An 18367-nucleotide genomic window follows, 5' to 3' on the forward strand; every position below is an offset into this window, starting at 1 on the left:
ATATACTAGTGAATTGGAATTATACTTTTGTAGTGGTAGATACGCTACAGTACTCCCCCACCAGAATTATATCTGTGATAGAATTCGGTGAACGGATTCCACTAGCTGATTCATTGCTGTTTTGTGAGAAGCCGGGACAGCTGTGTTAAGATCACCGTACTTTTTGCGTGCTGATTGTGAGAGTTGTATTAAGTTCATAGTCATGGTCGCTCCTGTGTTGTCTTTAGCAGTCGAGTGTATATGTTGTGCGTGATCGAGACTGAGAAGCAACAGCGCGAGGAGGTGAATAATGTCGTAGACAAAAGTAGCAAGTCAACTGTTTAATGTGGACCATCCATTGAAGTAGGCATGTTCAAATTGAAGTGGGCGTTTCTGTCAAAGTAGGCGTGTTCACATCACATCCGAAGGTCACCAATGTGGGGCTAGTAGTTATCGACAATGCCAATCTTCATCTATGAAAAGGTACCCCATCATAGAATCGAGTTAACATGTCTTATATACTAGTGAATTGGAATTATACTTTTGCAGTGGTAGATACACTACAGTATGTATTCATATGTATACATATCTTGAGAATTCTTGTTTAAAATGTAAGAAAGAGCCTTGCAACATTATATGAAGAAAATTTATTAAATTTAATGTAGATTTATATACAAAACAATAACAGATTCTGTACAAAACACAAAATCTTGTTAGATGCCATGTGGAGAGGATTATCAGAAATACCTCCAACTGGCAATCAAACTCGTTTTATACACCCTTTTTCCTTCATTGTGACTTTGATTTAGTTTTTTTTAATGTTCGCTTAAATATTGGCTCTATTCAACTTGGCTCTCCAATTTTGACATCAAGCTTTAAAATGAATATTTCTCTATCCATGAATATTTCGAATGAATATATTATCTCGATCCCGATTGGTTGTTAAAACGTGTCACTTGTTTACGTTAGCAACTGTTCCTGCCATTCTATTTCGAGTAAGCCAAGCCGGTCAAGTCTAAATTCTCTTGAGTGACCTATTTTATTTTCTTAGTCCCGCAGTGGACTGATCGTTAAGACACGGTTCCCAGCAGATCACCGAAGTCAAGCATCACTGGCAGCGGTCAGTGTGCGGGTGGGTGACCTCTTGGATTAGTCTGCGTAGGGACCGAGGGTGTGCGGTATTGGCTCTCGTTAAACTGTTCTACCTTAAAGTGCTCGACTTCGCGTGCAAGTAGTCGGGCAAGTACACAAAACTATATCACGATTGCAATGAATTACTTAAACAAATAATATATCTAAGTTAAGTAAAAGACGTAGATGTGAAATAAATGAATTAACTTCGCATGAATTAACGTTCCAACTTATGTGGAGAAACTTAGCTCAACTTTAACACGTCATTTTGCTTATACACAATCAACTGGCCCTGACGTCATAGGTCACAATAGTGGGTATCTGTGATCTTCTTAATGTGCAAGTACCCAATTATGATTTAATATAAGAAATGGGCGATTTCTAAGCTTGTTTACACGTCTTTTTAGGAAAATTTTATTTATTTATTTTAATGTATTTCTGAATACCAAATACTTATGACGCTTAAGGTTTTTTTCTTATTTTCCTAATTTTGTTGCTGTTGTTTCTAATGCGACTTGCTACACGGGAAAGCCTGCTTGGTGAAACTGAGCAAATTTAAGGCAGAGTGTGCGATTCTTGTTTTTCAGTGGCGCCATCTATGGCCAAGAATTCCTAATTTTAAATTGGCTTAATAATCTTATGTGAGAGAATATTGACTTGAGTCAAAGTACTTGAACAATCTGTGAAATTTAATTAATACCTTCTGTTACTGTAATGTCGATTAATGTTAATGTATTTCATATGAAATTACTTTTTCAAACTCTTCAATCTGTTTATGAGTTGCTTTCAGTTAATTAGTTATTCAGGATTATGCTGGATGTTTTTTTTTGTAAAGTGTGTTATTGATTCGCATCGATATGGCGATCATTAACTATGAATGATCCTTGACATATTGAGCAGATGGGAATCTGGAATCAGCAAATCTGCGTGGTCGAATCAGTTTATAAATAAATAAATAAGAAAAAGTTTATAAACTTATGTCTGTCATCGATCACAATTTGTTCGAAATTGGTAAAAAAGCATTGATTCTACCAATGCTATAATATACAGAATGTATAAGATAATTGTTGTGGTGGTTATTGTTTTAAATTAATTAGTGGATTCGTACAGGTAGCATCATTACAGTTTTCAGCTTATTTTTGATTGTTACAGTTGCATTTTAATTTGGATGTAATATACTGATAATTATCTCAGAAAAAATGAATAAAATCGTTTAAGAAAAATTGATTTATTAATTATTGAAAATGGTCATAATTCAAAATATAAAAATAAAGAATAACCCCTTAAAGGGATCAAGAAAAATCGTTCTGTTAAGATTGATACTGGGACTGGGATGCCCAAAAATGTTCCCAACGAACAGTTAGGAGCATTCAAGGTTGGTGATTTATCGAAAAATAACATAGCCAAAAATAAAGCCAACCTCCCATAGTCAATATTAGATTTGAAAATACTTTGGCGATCGCGAATCGCCAGCAAGATTGGTAGAACTAGTATAACCATGCAACTGAAACATATTTGAGGCAATAAATAAAGAGTTATAAATCGAATTTTGTTTTCGATTGGTTGCGATAGTGAAATAATGAGTTTTACATTATTATTGAAATAAAAAGTTAGCCGTTATATTGATCGATTAGAAAAGAATAAAATATTTTTGTGTTCGCTTTTTATAAAATGTAATAAAAATTAAATAATTGATTTAATTCATTTGAAATTTGGTTAAGAATAATTAAAAAAAAGTAAATTTAAGAAACTGAAATTAAATTTCAAAAGCTAGAAAATATGTAATGCCTATTGTGGCATCACAATAATATAATCCACAGATACGGTAATCTATACTAACGTTATAGATGTCATTTTAACGTAACACAAATGTCTTATGCGCTTATTTTGTTTCGAACGCTTGAACGTTCGAAAAAAAATTTCGTTGAACGTTCGAAATCGAAACAAAACGCTTATTTTGTTACGAACATTTGCTTCGAACCCTTACTTTGTTATGAGCCCTTGAGAGTTTGTTTTGAACGCTTAGTTTATTACGATCATTGAAATATATTTCAAAACATGCATTTTGTATATTATTTTGTCACATATTCATTGAATGCTTTCGATCATTGGCTTTTCTCCAGCGCAATTCTCATTAATTTCCAACGTCTTTTATTACGTTGTTTATATTTCGGGGAAAAAATATGCGACTCCTGTTTCCGGAAACAAAGGAAAGATCATATTTTACCAAGAATTGCCCTTCAATACGATTATAATTAAGAATCGTCGTTTACTTAGGAAAAAATGAAACAGTAGATATGCTTTATATGGATGCATACGTTTGAAAAGATATTTATCCATTTAAATAAGTAAATTTAATCTGAATTTAACTAAAAAATAAAAAAAAAGGAATTAAACGAATAATTTTTACATTATAAATATTAAATACGGAATCTTTTTTTTTATAACCGTCGTTGAACAGCCGACCCAATTTTATGGGTTTACGACTACTAATGTTCAACTCCGTAGCCTTGTAATTTTGAACCCAATCCAGAAGACAAAGGAACTCCTGGATCGAGTGTTGGGAGAAATTTTGCCTTTGTGGAGGACTTTTTGATAGAGCTAACTCTCATTGGCGTTACATGGAGAAGAAGACCATGAGAACTTCCCACGGTTAGCCTGATGACAAGGGGACTCTAACCCATGATCCGTCTACCACTGAGGATATTTCACGTCAGCACTGTGGTCGGTGCAAGCCGGATGTATCAACTGGGATTCGAACTCGGTTTGTCGCATTGGAAGGCGAACGCTCTATCCCTTGAGCCATCGCGGCTGAAATACGGAATCTTGTCCCTTAAGCTTACAATTATTTTTTTTTCCATTTTTTATTTATTTATTTATTTATTTTTATTTATTTGTTTCAAACAAAACCGTTGGACCAGGATAACCTGGTTGTTAGAGTGTTGGGGGCCCATGTCCAAGAGGTCGTGAGTTTGATCCCCGTCGACCGAAGACTTCTCGTGTACAAAATGGTGCCTGGTCCACGCTAAATTTGTTTTGATCACAAAGTCTTCGAAGTTCCCATATCAAATCAATACCTTGGGGACAAAGTCGCCGGCAGGGGGTGCAAGGAGGTGCACTTGCAACCCCCTGGCTTTTTTTTTTAACAATTAAAGAGACACAAAAAAACTATTTTGCTGTAAAAAATTTTCATTAAAAATATTTTTATTCAAAAACAAATAATTAAGTAATTAATGATACATAACAATTAAGGAATTGTTTAATCAAACAAGAACTGTAATCGTCTTGTTTGCTGTTAAAATCTGTTTTTAACTTTTTCAATGCATTTTAAGTCATCTTTGCTTCTTTTCTTATGCACACTGAGCATGCACAAACTACTTAATCTCTCGTGAGACATTGTAGACTGATTCCATGTTTTGATGTGTCGCATTGTACTAAAAGTGCGTTCAATAATGCGCGTAGTAGCTGCAAGAGTTAGGCCGTTTTTGATTGCCTCCGCTGCTGCTGCTGGATAAAACGGTGTGGCCTCAATAACTAAATCGTGGGATTCATAAGAATTTTCTCTATTCCTCCACATTTCGTTCCACGTTGTAGCTTCAGTGATGAAATTCGGTGAGAGCAGATCTTTATATGGGCAGATCTCTAAAACCTTTAACTTTTGATAATAAAAAAATAATAATAAAAAATACTATTTTTAGGCACACTATTTTCACACCTCCAGAATTGTTTGAAAATGTATAAAAAATATCAGAAAATAATCGTGAACATCGAAAATTTTAATGCCTTATAAACAAAAAATTAAATTTTTTGAACTAATTTTTCTAGGTTTATATACATTTCATTAAAAATCATAAAAACGACAAAAGTATCATTTATTTAATAAACATATAAACTTATTGAACCTATTTTTCTTTTATTGAGCAATTTTTTCTTTTTAATAATTTCATCCATATTTACCCTTTATTTTTCATCAAAAATTATTAGTATCATAAATGAATTGAAAAAATTTTAATATTAAGTTCAATTTGTTATAAAATGTATAAAAAGGCTTACTCTAATTATCTTCAGTCAAAAAATATCTTCAATTAGTAAAACATAGGGAAAAAACTAAGTTCTGGTATGTTAAATTCAATTAATTAATCCTGAGGTTACGGTTTGACAGGGTTAGGACCTACAGAATAGATCGAAAACTTTACTCAGATGCAACGCAATGCGATGCACACAACACAGAAAATAAATTAGACGATGACAAACGTGTGATCAAAATTTCGATTGATTTTAACATTTACTTTAGATCTGCGTCTGATTGCGGTCTTGACATCGTAACTGTAACCTCACCGAATGACAGTTTGTGATTATAAACCTAGAAAAATTAGTTCAAAAATTTACATTTTTTGTTTATACTTATAAGGGCTTCAAAATTTTCGATGTTCACGATTATTTTCTGATATTTTATACATCTTCAAAAAATTCTGGAGGTGTAAAAATAGCGTGCCTATTATTTTTTTTTATTATCAAAAGTTAAAGGTAGGCATAAATATGTTTGACTGTAAGCCTGTGTCAGAAATAAACATCTGTCGAACTAAGAAAAGGAAGGACAATCAAAATATCTCAAAACAATCAATGAAAAACCCAAAAGGGAAGCGTAAAATAATTTTGACCTGTTGTAAATATTTCGTGCTCTTAATTTATTCTGTAATGAATTTCAGGACTTCTGAAGACGAGGAATCTTCTCTTCCAGGAAGGTTGCTGCATTTAATAGGTAATCACTATTTTGAAACTTTTTTTTTGTTCAATATATTTTTCTCAGATTTTTATACGTTGTATTTAAAGTTTTGAAATAAACTTTCAATGCCCCTTTCTTTTATGCATTTACAACTGAAAGTACAAAATATTAGAATATTTGAAAATGTCGTAATTAAAAAGCCTCTTGCTTTATTTATTTGTTTTTTACTTACTTAAAATAAATTACGAATATAAAGAGTTAAATTCACATATTTTGCATTATTTCTAATCATAAAAATTTAAAATAAAGCATATAGTATGTTTTTTTTGTTTAAAAAATCATAAAGCGAACTTTATGTTATGGACCATATTGGAATATTTCATTACGAAAACTGAAATTCGATTATAAACGGAAACAAAAAGTTACTTTATATTATGTACCTTTAAACTTGATTACTGCACATAAGGGATCTTGCATGGAATAAATATGCTTTTAAATCAAACAGTTTTGCGAAATTTACACATAGCAAAAGAATGACAATTTGTATCAGAAGTAAATGCTTTCATATGTTTGATTTTGTTCTTATTTATCATTATGTTATTTTAAAATTTGTGTTTTGAACATAGCAGGTTTACACCTATAGAAATACTGAGAAACAAAAAAGAAAACCATTAGTTAGGTATGATAAAAATAAAATGTAAGATAATCGTACTGAAATATGGGATTGAATAATTATATTAGCTTTCACCACATAAATTTTCAAAGAAAGCTGGGATTTAGTCAAAAATGAAGGCATTATAGTTATAATAAAAAATAGTGCCAGAAATTTTAACATTGACCTACCGTTAAAATTTATATATAATTATACTCAACTGTCGGTGGAAATACTTATACTATGTATTGATATTTATATTAGAAATATATTTATATTATCAAAATATGCATTGTTTTCTTTTGGTAATTATATTAAATGTATTATTTTAAAGAATCGTTTAAATTCGAACATTGCGGATACGATGGAGTGATTGAATTTCTTAAAAAACAAAAACAGCAACAACAATAATAATATTAAATAAATAATAATAATAAATAAAAAACAATAATAATAATAAATAATAATAATAAATATAAAGTTTAATAATAATAAATATAAAGTTTAATAATAATAATAATAATAAATATAAAGTTTAATAATAATAATAATAAATATAAAGTTTAATAATAATAATAATAAATATAAAGTTTAATAATAATAGTAATAAATATAAAGTTTTTGGTCTGTATCTTTTCCAAAAACCAAGTCTTTCCAAAACGTTAATTTCATTAATAATGTCACACTTTTAGCAAAAAAAATTTTGCCTCCTGATTCGAAAAATGAATGCTGTTAGTTATTACTTCACATTTATTTGAAAGATCTCTACTTATTACTGTAAGTCGCCAAATTCAAGTCAAGGTTATTCTAACATTTATGTCCATGAGAGCGATTTTAAAATATTATTTAAAAATAGCCGAATCATTTTTTAATTAAAAATACAACCGATTTCTAGGCAATACTTTTTTCATGTTTAATCAATTCTTTTTAATATTTACACTGTTGAAGTAAATTATAGGCCGGGATAGCCTGCTTGGTAGGGCGCTGAACTCACGTTCGCGAGGATGGGAGTTCGAATTAATCCAGCCGAAAACTCCCCTAGTAATAAATGGTGACTGATCCATGTTGAATCTGTCGAGTCGCAAAGTCCTCCGTATTCCCATAGCAAATTATACCTGTGGGGGTACTGAATTGGAGATAGATCGTTCTCTGGTTCAGGGCAAAATTATGATCTGTGGATGAATGAATGGGTCCGCCCTATAAATGGGTTTGACGTATAGATGTGACAGAAGTCGAAGTCTTGGCCCTAGATGGCACCACTGGAAAACAAGAACAATCGCACCTCCTCCACCTTAATGGTTGACATCAACAACAAAAGAAATAAATTGCAATTGCTTTTCTTTTGTCGGTCTCGCCAATAATCAAGAGGTGTGAATAAATTGCATCAATTCCTCCTCCACTGAGATGAGGTGAATAAAAACTAAGTTCTTGGATTGAATTGAACAAATATTTCTATCTCTCTTTAACTTTATGCTCTACATTTTATTTTTTTCTTTACATTATACTTTACACTTTATGCTTCACAGTTTACTTTACACTCTACTTTTGTTTGCATTTTATTTTATATTTTACGCTTTACAAGATGCTTAATTTTATTTTACTCTCCACTTTTTATTTAACTCTTTATTTTTACTTTACTTCACATTTTACTTTACTTAACATTTTACTGTACATTACTTTTTACTTAACTTTGCTTTTAAAGTGCAACGTTATGATGTATGCTAATAAAATAACTGATATCAAAATGTAATCAAAAAATAAGATTTAAAGGAAATGCGATAGTGCTTCAACTCATTCTTTAGCTTTCAAGATCGCATTCCGCTAATCTATATATATATTTCTCTTACACGGCTCCAAAAAAAGTCACATGGCAAATGTCACATGAGGTGGCTCAACATATAGCGCTTTTAGAAACGGAAACAATAACCAGAGTGAGCATTATCAGGTTGTTCAATTCAGATTCATGCTCTAAAAACATGATAATATTTAATTTAAACTCAATTAGGAATTAATTAGGCTGGCCTTCTCCATGACTATAAAAAAGTCACAAGGTCAGACTTTTGGGAAAATCAGTTTAGTATTGACTAAACAAGTTTTTAGTCATGGACAACTTTATGTTGGCCTGTCAAGAGTTAAGTCATTTGACAGCCTTTCAGTAATTGCTCCAAGATGCCAAATCTATAATTGTGTTTTCAAAGAAATTCTAAATGCTTAGTGTTAATTTCTTAGAGCTTTGCAGAAAAAAATGTTTTTTGGAAAAAATTTTATTTAAACTTCTATTGGCAGTAGGCAAAGGGAACTGCCAAAATCAAAACTCCCCGATTAGAAATGCAGCATGGCGACCTCCACGTGGTTTTCTCGGGTAATGCTAACAGCCATGCATTTCAATTTATTGTATGTAAAACATCCTTATTTTGTTCTAAAATGTTATGTACTTTATTACAAATGTTAATTATTATAGAAATTGATTTCAATAATGCTGATCACCGAAAAATATTATATTTGGCGAAAAAACAAATTTTTGTGTTCTTGAAAATGAAAGACTTTTTGAGGGTTATTATCTCACAAAGAAAAGTTAGGGTTTCAAGTTTATATTTTTAAATAATAAAATTTTTTTCTAAAACTTTCAGAATTTCTAGCATTAGCTAATTTATTATACACATTTAGCTGAATTTAGGTGAGTAACTGCAATATTTGATTATTTTGCTAATATGTTTCTCATTTAGCTAATGTTTTGATTTTTTCACCATGTACAATCTAAATAGCTAATATACTTTTTTAAAAGCCAATAAGAACATTGATAGAATTCTTCTACATAAGTACAATACTATGTCTTTGATGATAAAATACTATGTCTTTGATGATAATATACGATGTCTTTGTGCTAGAACATTGTGTTCATTGTCGCGCGAGCGTAGTGAGCCATGGTTCACGGCGTGAACCACATAGGAATGCGTAGCAATTCTCGGGGGTTGGCGAGCGTCAGCGAGCAGGGGGCGGAGCCTCCTAGTATGTATATATTAGAAAGTTTTTTTTAAATTTTGGTTTTATGATTTTTCAGGGAATGTGGCCGACAACAGTTTCTGTGATCTTCAAGTTAAAGTAAACAAATTCGTAAGTATCTCTCTCTATCTCTTTGTCTAAATATTACCGATCTTTATGAGAAGTTTCCGTTCTCATGTCGTTTTCTTTAAATACTTGCCTCAAGTTTCGTTTGGTATTCGGTATTGGATTAAATTTCGTACAAAGTTGAGGCAAATACAGTCGGACGTTTAGTTAACGAAGTCGCTAAATCCCGATAATAAGTTCGTTGTATGGAAAATTCATTAAATAGAAAATCATCTTTTGAAATACATAAACGACACAAAACAGGTTTTAAATTCATAAACACTAGACATAATTAAAATAGCAATGGATACACCTTTATATTGTAAAGTAGTATCTACTATTTATTTTTTAAATCTTATTCATAAAAGAAATCTGCATTGAAGGCAAGAATAGAGCAAATAATTATCCAGTGTTACACAATCATGCTACATACATTTTCAACTAAAAAAAGCTGAATTTATGTATAAAATTATAGCTGCATTTATTATAAAAATAATTTTAAATATACATTACTTCATGCGTTCTAAAGTTTAATTGCTACTGATAAAATTCGTTAATTAGAGTTTTTGGTTTTAAATGAGAACTAAAAGAGAAAATGATTTTATTGCTTTCTCTGAAAGTTAAGTGGCTTTGAAATTCAATTCAAGGTTATTTTTCACATAAAATACGTTAACAAGTTTGAAATGTTCTGAAATATTTTGGGAAATAGGGAAAGTGGATCTCAAAGGAAAGTTCGTTAAATAGAAAGTTCACTTCGCTATTTGGGAGTTATCTTACGAGGAAATTTCCAAAGTGTTCTTGGTTCCCTGAAAAAATACGCAAAATAGAGAAATTCGCAAAATGGAAGTTCGTTATATAGAAGTCCGACTGTATTTATATTTTGGCTTACTTCGCTACGTCATAAAACGAAAAGATGACCATTGCATGATTCCTCGTGCATGAAAAGTGATCATAGAATGTTACTTTTATCATGTTATCTCTTTTCCTCGTATGAGTCTATCGATTTTCTTCCCAACAGAATGGACTACCGAAATAGGGTAATTTTCGTCATTGTCACGCAGTGTGTAATATAGTTGTTACTGTGAACGACCGAAATCAGGAGAATGTCGATTTTCACCAGCGAATGTCAACAATCACATAGTCGCTTTGGTGAATGTTCGAAATATTTGTTATATCCAATTTGATATTAATTTATTTGTCGATATTAATATATTTATTCTATATTTTAATATCTGCTGATCAGCAGATAGATTAGGTGAAGCATCGGAGTACCGGTAAAATACATACTAGGCGGTGACACTAGACCTTAAAAAACATTGATGTCAGGCATACCGGGCAATGTCATTGAACCTTAAAAAACATCAGTGTGGGATATACCGGGCAAATAACTACCGGGCAGTGGTACTCAACTAGACCTTGCATATATTTCGGGCATTTACCAAAGCGACTATGTGATTGTCAACATTCACCGTTGGAAGTCAACAACCACCAATTTCTGCCATTTACAATGACATAATATCATACATAAACCGGTTCGTCTTCCCCTTTCACATAACCGGTTATTTGGAAGGGGAAGACATACAGAACATAAACTAATGAGAACTCAACGTTGGAGCTGTTTTTTTATCATTCATCATGTATTTGACTGTAAAACTCATTCAATTAATAATAATAAAAAAGGTGTTTCTTAAATTGTGGATTCATCAGCGGGCTGTTTTTGCAGCAGCTCTGGACGATATTGCAATTTTAATGACATATTGCTGTTTTCGAGGTCGTTGCTGTCGCGATAGGATTGCTATCAATAGTTTTTGTGCGTTATAGAAATCGCATTATATCGTGAGAATACATTTCAAAATTTTGTTATTGGAATGTTTAAAAATCACCGATATTTCACGATGTTATTGCCTGAATGACAAGATCTTGAAATGTGCTTGTCACAGTGTATCGAAAAAATTTCCAACAGGAAGAGAAAAATAAGTTTGACTTCATTAAAAATGATTCATTTCTCTCTATAACAATAATAATGAAGCCTGCAAGTGACGTAGTTTGGGTATCTCGATCGTGATTGGTTGTTGAAACGGGACATTTGTTCATGTTAGCAACTGTTCTTTCCATTCTATTTCAAGTAAGCCGAGCCCGTGAAGTATCGATTCTCTGAAGTGGCACATTCTAAGTCCTTTCACAAAGATTCTTTCTCAAGGATTTCAATTCGTTCGCTATATATTTACACAAAGACAGGCACGAGGCCACGTGAAACATGAACAAACTCGAAGTTGCCAGGTACACAAAACAAAGATATATCACGGTTACAATAAAATGCCGATACAAATAATAAATCTAAGCTAAGTAAAAGAACTAGACGAAAAAGAAATATATTTTAACTCATTCGATGTGCGATACTGCTCTATATTTAATTAACTTATCGTTAATTAACATTCTAACTTATGTAGAGAAAGTTAGCTCAAATTTGATACGTCTTTTTCGCTGATAAAGATTAGCTGGAGCTGGCGTCATAGGTCACATGTGTGGGTATGGGAGGTCTTCTTCTTCTTGAAGTGCAAGCACATAATTATTTTGCGCTTTAATGTATCGTGATCATCATTACACATAATTCATTTTTCAGTAAAAATAACTATTAATAATGCCAATGTTGTTTTTTTAAAAATCGTATTCATCTCTTTTCGGGAAATCCGTGTTATGGTGAGTGAGGTTAAAGTGCTCCCCCCCCCCAGTCTCTCTCTATTTAAATTCTCTTCAGAAATGTTAAATTGAAGAACATTGTATCAGTTTATGAATCGCGCAAATACAAGCTTGTTGTTCAAAAAAAAATCAACTTATTTATTGCAAGTAACTCAGAACGCGTCCGCGTAATAATACTATTACTCTTCTCCGCAAAGTTCTCCCATCCAGAACTATTTCATTTATTGAGTTGTTTTACTTGAAATTAAAAGAATGAAAAGTTCCGCTCAGATTTCATCTTCATGTCGTGGGAGGAATCCAGAAAACCTTTTTATGGATGATGATGACTCATCCATTTTTAACCTTCTTACTTTTGAAGAATCGACACTAAAAATAGATTTCAGATGTCGATGACATAGCAGCAGAAAGAATTCAATTTGATGATCGATAGAAAAATTACTATATAATGAATGATTGCATATGGATACTTATAGATAAATGCATAGATGCATATGTATTTTTATGTATTTATGCATATGTATGCATAAATACATATGCTCGTAAATAATTTAGAAAGTAATAAAGCAGAAAAATAAAAGTAACCTCCTTTACTTTTAATCTTTAATAGACGAATGCATAGATTCATATGCATTTTTATGTATTCATGCGTATGGATGTATGCGTTATGAAGGATACATCACGGTCGTTTTCACGTATTCGTCATCGTTGTAGTGATTGCCGCCAAAATGATGTTTGAAATATCGGAAAAGATGAAAATCATTCCGCTCAAGGTCTGGACTGTAGGGAGGGTGGTTCAAAACTTCCCAACCGTATCTCGTGTGTGGCGGGTGATCGGTTAAATCTGAACATTTTAAAGAAACGGGACTGATCGTACAGTTTACCTACAGAACTGCAACTGAGCACGTTGTTTCCTAAGGAATGCCGGGACACGACACAAGCTCTTGTTGCGGCGCAAGCGTCACCTATAAGTGTACACAACAAAACAGCCCTTACTTAAAAGCCGACCTTCGTTTATTTACCGTTATTTTAACTATTTTTAATGTAGTGTCAAATTACTCCTTATATAGTTATTTATTTTAAGCTGTCTTTTTTGAGATAATTACAGTGGTGCGTTCCTTTTCGTTTCAATTTATCTTTAGATGATGCCATATCATGAGTGAAACTTTTCATTGCTAATTATCTTTCTCCTCCACTGCTTGTTTAAAATTCAAAAGAAAAGAAAGAAAGAAAAAGTGCGTTCAGGCAAACCTAGAGTAAGCCATTAAGTTTCTGTTGCAGAAAGAAAAATTTCCAAAAATCAAAATGCCATCAAATTATTGGAAGAGAACTTTTTGTTGTATTGACATGATTCAAAATAAATTTTAGAATAAATATATAATTACAATTTTAAATTAAGGTATTAATATCATAATAGGAAGCATTTAAGGCACTAATGGCAATGTATAATATAAAAGTGAAAACATAAAATGTGATCGTATATTTAAAAACAGTGTTCAAATGAATTCACCTGATCCTTCGTTCCAGAAGGAACTCCAGGATCGTGTGGTCTAATGGTGCACCTTGGATATAAAAATTAAGAGAGTTCTTTGAGAAAATTTTAAGAAACTTTATTTCTACTTTTCATCACTGGTTCTTAGATGCAGGTGGCTCCGGACAGGTGGTGTTAACACATACGGGATCTCGTGGGAAAAAACTCACATTAGACAAAAAAGGGTAACTTTCATTTCGAAGGAAGATGGATTCCAGTTCTTAGAAAATCAAAGAAATTATCTGATTTGTGCCGCATGCACAACCTGGCTGTAGAAATCGCACCATATCAGGAACACGTGCCAAACTTCATCTTTTTATATTAATGGATCGTGATAGTGTCTTGAAATTATTTTGTTGAATTTTGACTTAATGAATCCCCATAATTATTTCTTGTAAAAAGGACAATTGCTGAGCAGGAAGGCAAGAGCCTTGAAGCTATCAAAAAAAAAAAAAAAAAAAAAAAAAAAAAAAAAAAACGAGAACGATGCTTCTCTCTCACGGTGGCTTCCTCGACTGACGCCAAGAAGGCACGCGGAAAGGAGCAAAGTGAAATACGGTTAAAGTTAGGGTGGGGATAATCGATAAGAAAAATTTGTTGATCAAGTTAAAGTAGGGAAAGGCTATTGCGGTTAAGCAAACGAAAACTGAAAAAACTATTGAGGAGTAGAAAAACAACGCACGTGTGATGTAGCAACATCACACTTTTCCATTGCGTAATCATAAGTTATCGTCTCAAAATTTATTTTAATTATGATGTTTTAAAAATTTCTTTTCAGTATTTGAAACTACATGGCTTACTCCAGGTTTGTCTGAACCCACTTTTTCTTTATTTTCAATTTTAAATTTGTTTTGGAGGTGAAAAAGAAATTGCCATGGAAAGTTTCCCTCGTGGTATGGCGTCCGCTTAAGTGACTTAATATATGTTAATTTTATACAACTGATTTCAGCTGGAGAGAGAAAGTGGTTCCAAATACTCTTTTATTTTAATGGTGTCCAGAGATCAACAAGATATCTCTTGTACAGTTAAGTATTATTTTACTTCCCTTTGTACTTTGTACTGGCTTCAAAAAAAATGTGTACTCATTCTCAAGACTGACCAGACGTGAATGAAGTGATTCGAAATAGAGTGATAGGAAACAGAAAGTGGACAAATGAAGAATAACGAGCGAAAAAAATCTAGAAGAACCGCTTAGCCGAGACAGGCAAATCAGAGCAAAATGTATCGTCACGCGCTATGGAGAGGTGGTAAAATGTTCATGTCTATTATTAACTTTACGTTGTTTTGTTTGAAACTTTACGTTTCCTATCACTTTTCCCTATCACGTCTGGCAAGTCTTTGTAGGTAGGTACCTTATTTACATCGCACTAGAGCTGCCCAATGGGCTATTGGCGACAGTCTGGGAAATATCCCTGAGGATGATCCAAAGACATGCCATCGCAATTTTGATCGTCTGCAGAGGGGGTGGCTCCCCTGCTTTGGTAACCCGACCACCTGCGCACGAAGTCGAGCACTTTACGATACCGTGCACCCTCTGTCCCTACGCAGGCTGATCAAAGTGGTCACCCATCCACTTACTGACCGCAGCCAGTGATACTTGACTTCAGTGCTCTACTGGGAACCGTGTCTTTACAATTAGTCCTATACGGGACCATTGAGTCCTGAGAATGGGCGTCTATTTTTGTGTGCTTGAAAAATATCGAATTTTGTTAATATCTAGTGCAGCTGATAGCTCTTATTGTTCGTCACGTTGCTACAACGAATCCCAACATTTCTTTATTCTATGGCTGTTGTTGACTGCTGATGAGTTATTTATATTATTTCTGCCACATTTAATTTATGATATTTAAACTTCCTTAGATAGACAATTTAAAAAAAATAATATTAAAATAAATGAAATATGTAGAAAAAGGCACCCTTGAAAACAAAACGCACATTAATAAAGTAGAAAAATATTTCGTGAAAAATAAAAGCATCTACGATGTATTTTATTATTTAAATTTTGTATTATAAAATGAAAATAAAATTAGTTTTTGCATAGTTTTGCAAAGATCATGCGAGGAACGCATCTGTTTAGAAAGTTTATGTTTACTTCGAAACTAGTAAGTGATCTTCACTTTAAAAGAAGAACATAAATTCACACCCATATAAAACGTTTTATTATAAATATTTTATGGTAATTGCAAATGATTTGCTTATTTAAGAATAATGCTAATATTGATGTCATGTTTGTGTTTAATAAAAATTCCATCTGTCTGAAAAGGTAGACTGATCAATAACGAATCAATAAAAATGCGGAAATAATTCTTTCTGTAGGTTATAAATTTTCATTAAAGCCGAACTTTCAAATTTAATGTCAGTAAGCTTATGTGTTTATTAATTACGTTAGATACTCAAAATTATTAAAATTTGATGATTACATATCCAAGATGGTGGCTAAAAATTCCTTATCGATCGTGGTAATCACTCACATTTTCTTTCGCAAAATAATTAAGCTACCAGTTTCTTTTTTTTTTACTTTCCTCCTTTATTTATTTTTATTTCTTCACTTTTTTAAATGGAAGAGTTAAATTGTATCTGTTTCTAGTCGAATACGAAAGCAGCCGTCATATGTTTAATTTTAATCTTTAAATGCATATTTCTATCAAAGCGAACAAAACTTGACAAGTTAATTTTATTACGTACAAGTTAAATGAAAAAAAAAACTTATAAATTCCAGGAATACGGCAAGGCCAAAAAGCAGATAAAGAAAAAAGAAAATACATATTTTTCTATTTTTTATTTGAGGAAAGAAAATCTTTCTAACCCTTTTTTCATTTTAGTTTATTATTTTAGGATCAGATTTTCATCATCCCGCTTGATTGCTAGTTTTACGCAATGAATTACTTAAAAAATATTTCTACTACATTTTTTTAACCTCATTAATCAGGGGTTAGTTTTGGTTAGGTTGGTTAATTTACACAATGAATAACTTGCTTCCACAAACTTTTATTTATTTTATAAACTTGGCATTACATTTATATACTTTGCAGTACGAAATAGTAAGTTTTACGAATTGAATTACTTAAAAGGCAGGCAATCTGCTTCAACCAATGCAGACATTCCTTTTTTTTATCAGTTTCGACATTTTATTTGTCTAACCCCCAATTGTCAGAATTTTATGAAATTTGGTTTTAAGGATTTTATTTCCCACGCTAAATCGAATGAAAGAAGAAGAAAAAAAATTCAGATGTTTCTTCATAAAAAGAACGTTTTTTTTGTTGGTCAAAATAGGAAAATTTCCTTTAAGATATTTCTTTGAGATTTTCTTAAGATATTTCTTTGCCATAACACTTTAAAGAAAAAAAATTCGACCGGTGGGTACCACTAGTGGGGTAACCGGGTACACATTTTAACTGTATGGGAAATTTTAAAATACTAGAATTTAATTGAAAAATTAGCAACGATTTCTATTTTATATGGCAATTTTAGAAAATTATGCGTGCCATTTACATGTGACGGTGTCGCATGTAAATTGCATGCTACTCTAGAGGCTTACGTGTTGTACTCAAGACGGGGAGGGGGCAAGAGGATGGTACCCGGGACTGCTGAGGGAATAATGTTAATTTATTAGCTTTTTATAAAAAAAATTCTACAAAATATGAAAATAAGTTTCTTTTTTTTTTCAAGGAAGGGACCCACAAAAAATCTTGCCCAGGGTCCTTCGGATCTTTGTTCAACCTTGGATGTCGTTCTTTTCTTCTTCCACTGCACTGCAGTTTTCGTGGGTCCAGCATAGAGGCACACTAACGGGGAGGGGACAAGTACTCGATCTTTCCTCGAGATCAGAGATTATCGGAACGAAGCTGAAAAAAGCTTCTGTTGGACTAAATTCTTAGTGTTTGTTACGGAATGAGTCTTTAGTTAACGTGTGATAAGCTGGACAAAAATTAATTTGTAAAACTGTAATAATCAATAAATAAGGCCAGTTTAAAAACAAAAGAACATTCGAGAGTTGGCGTAATAAAACAAACACAGACGCTGTAAATTAATCAACAACAACATGCTCATACGTTATGTGTTAAAAGCGATGAACTAGATCATTTATTTGAAAACGATAAGTTAAAAGTGATGAACTAGATCATTTATTTGAAAACGACAATAAATTAAAAAGCGATGGGTGATCTAGTTACGCCACTGATGTTTTTTCCTGTTTTGTTCTTTGGTATGCTGTTCTTTTTTGTTAGCACTGTTATGTTTAAAATAATTAAAAGTTGTTAAGTTTTTTAAAGGTGGTATTGACAGTTTTTTTTTTAAATAGAGTTGTGTTTTGATCAATTCTAGTTCGTGTTTTAACATTATGTCCTTCTTCTCTAGTATTCGCGATCGCAACGCTCGAGTACGCCCTCTAGCGGGAGCCTGTAAATATCAGACATTAATTTATCACGTTTTCATTTAGTTCCATCAAAATCATTGACAGAATCAGGCGCCATTTTTTAGCAGCAAATAAGAAACAAAATTTCCCTAAGGAAAAGGCCGAAGAACTTGAAAAAAATCTCCAGAA

The 18367-nt window shown here is 32.2% G+C and overlaps 1 protein-coding gene across 1 annotated transcript in view; it reads left to right on the plus strand.

Annotated features, from left to right (window-relative positions):
* LOC107443257 (cGMP-dependent 3',5'-cyclic phosphodiesterase-like) overlaps positions 1-18367 on the plus strand; it is a 92486-nt gene that overhangs the window by 16079 nt on the left and 58040 nt on the right. Inside the window, exons 3-5 of the mRNA XM_087157874.1 lie at positions 5820-5872; positions 9550-9602; positions 14774-14848. Coding sequence (XP_087014000.1) covers positions 5820-5872; positions 9550-9602; positions 14774-14848 — 181 coding nt within the window. The remainder of the gene's footprint in view (positions 1-5819; positions 5873-9549; positions 9603-14773; positions 14849-18367) is intronic.

The sequence above is a fragment of the Parasteatoda tepidariorum genome, chromosome 2, assembly GCF_982258835.1.
Source record: "Parasteatoda tepidariorum strain Cologne lab strain chromosome 2, Ptep-v5.0, whole genome shotgun sequence".
In the NCBI taxonomy this organism is placed as follows: Eukaryota; Metazoa; Arthropoda; class Arachnida; order Araneae; family Theridiidae; genus Parasteatoda; species Parasteatoda tepidariorum.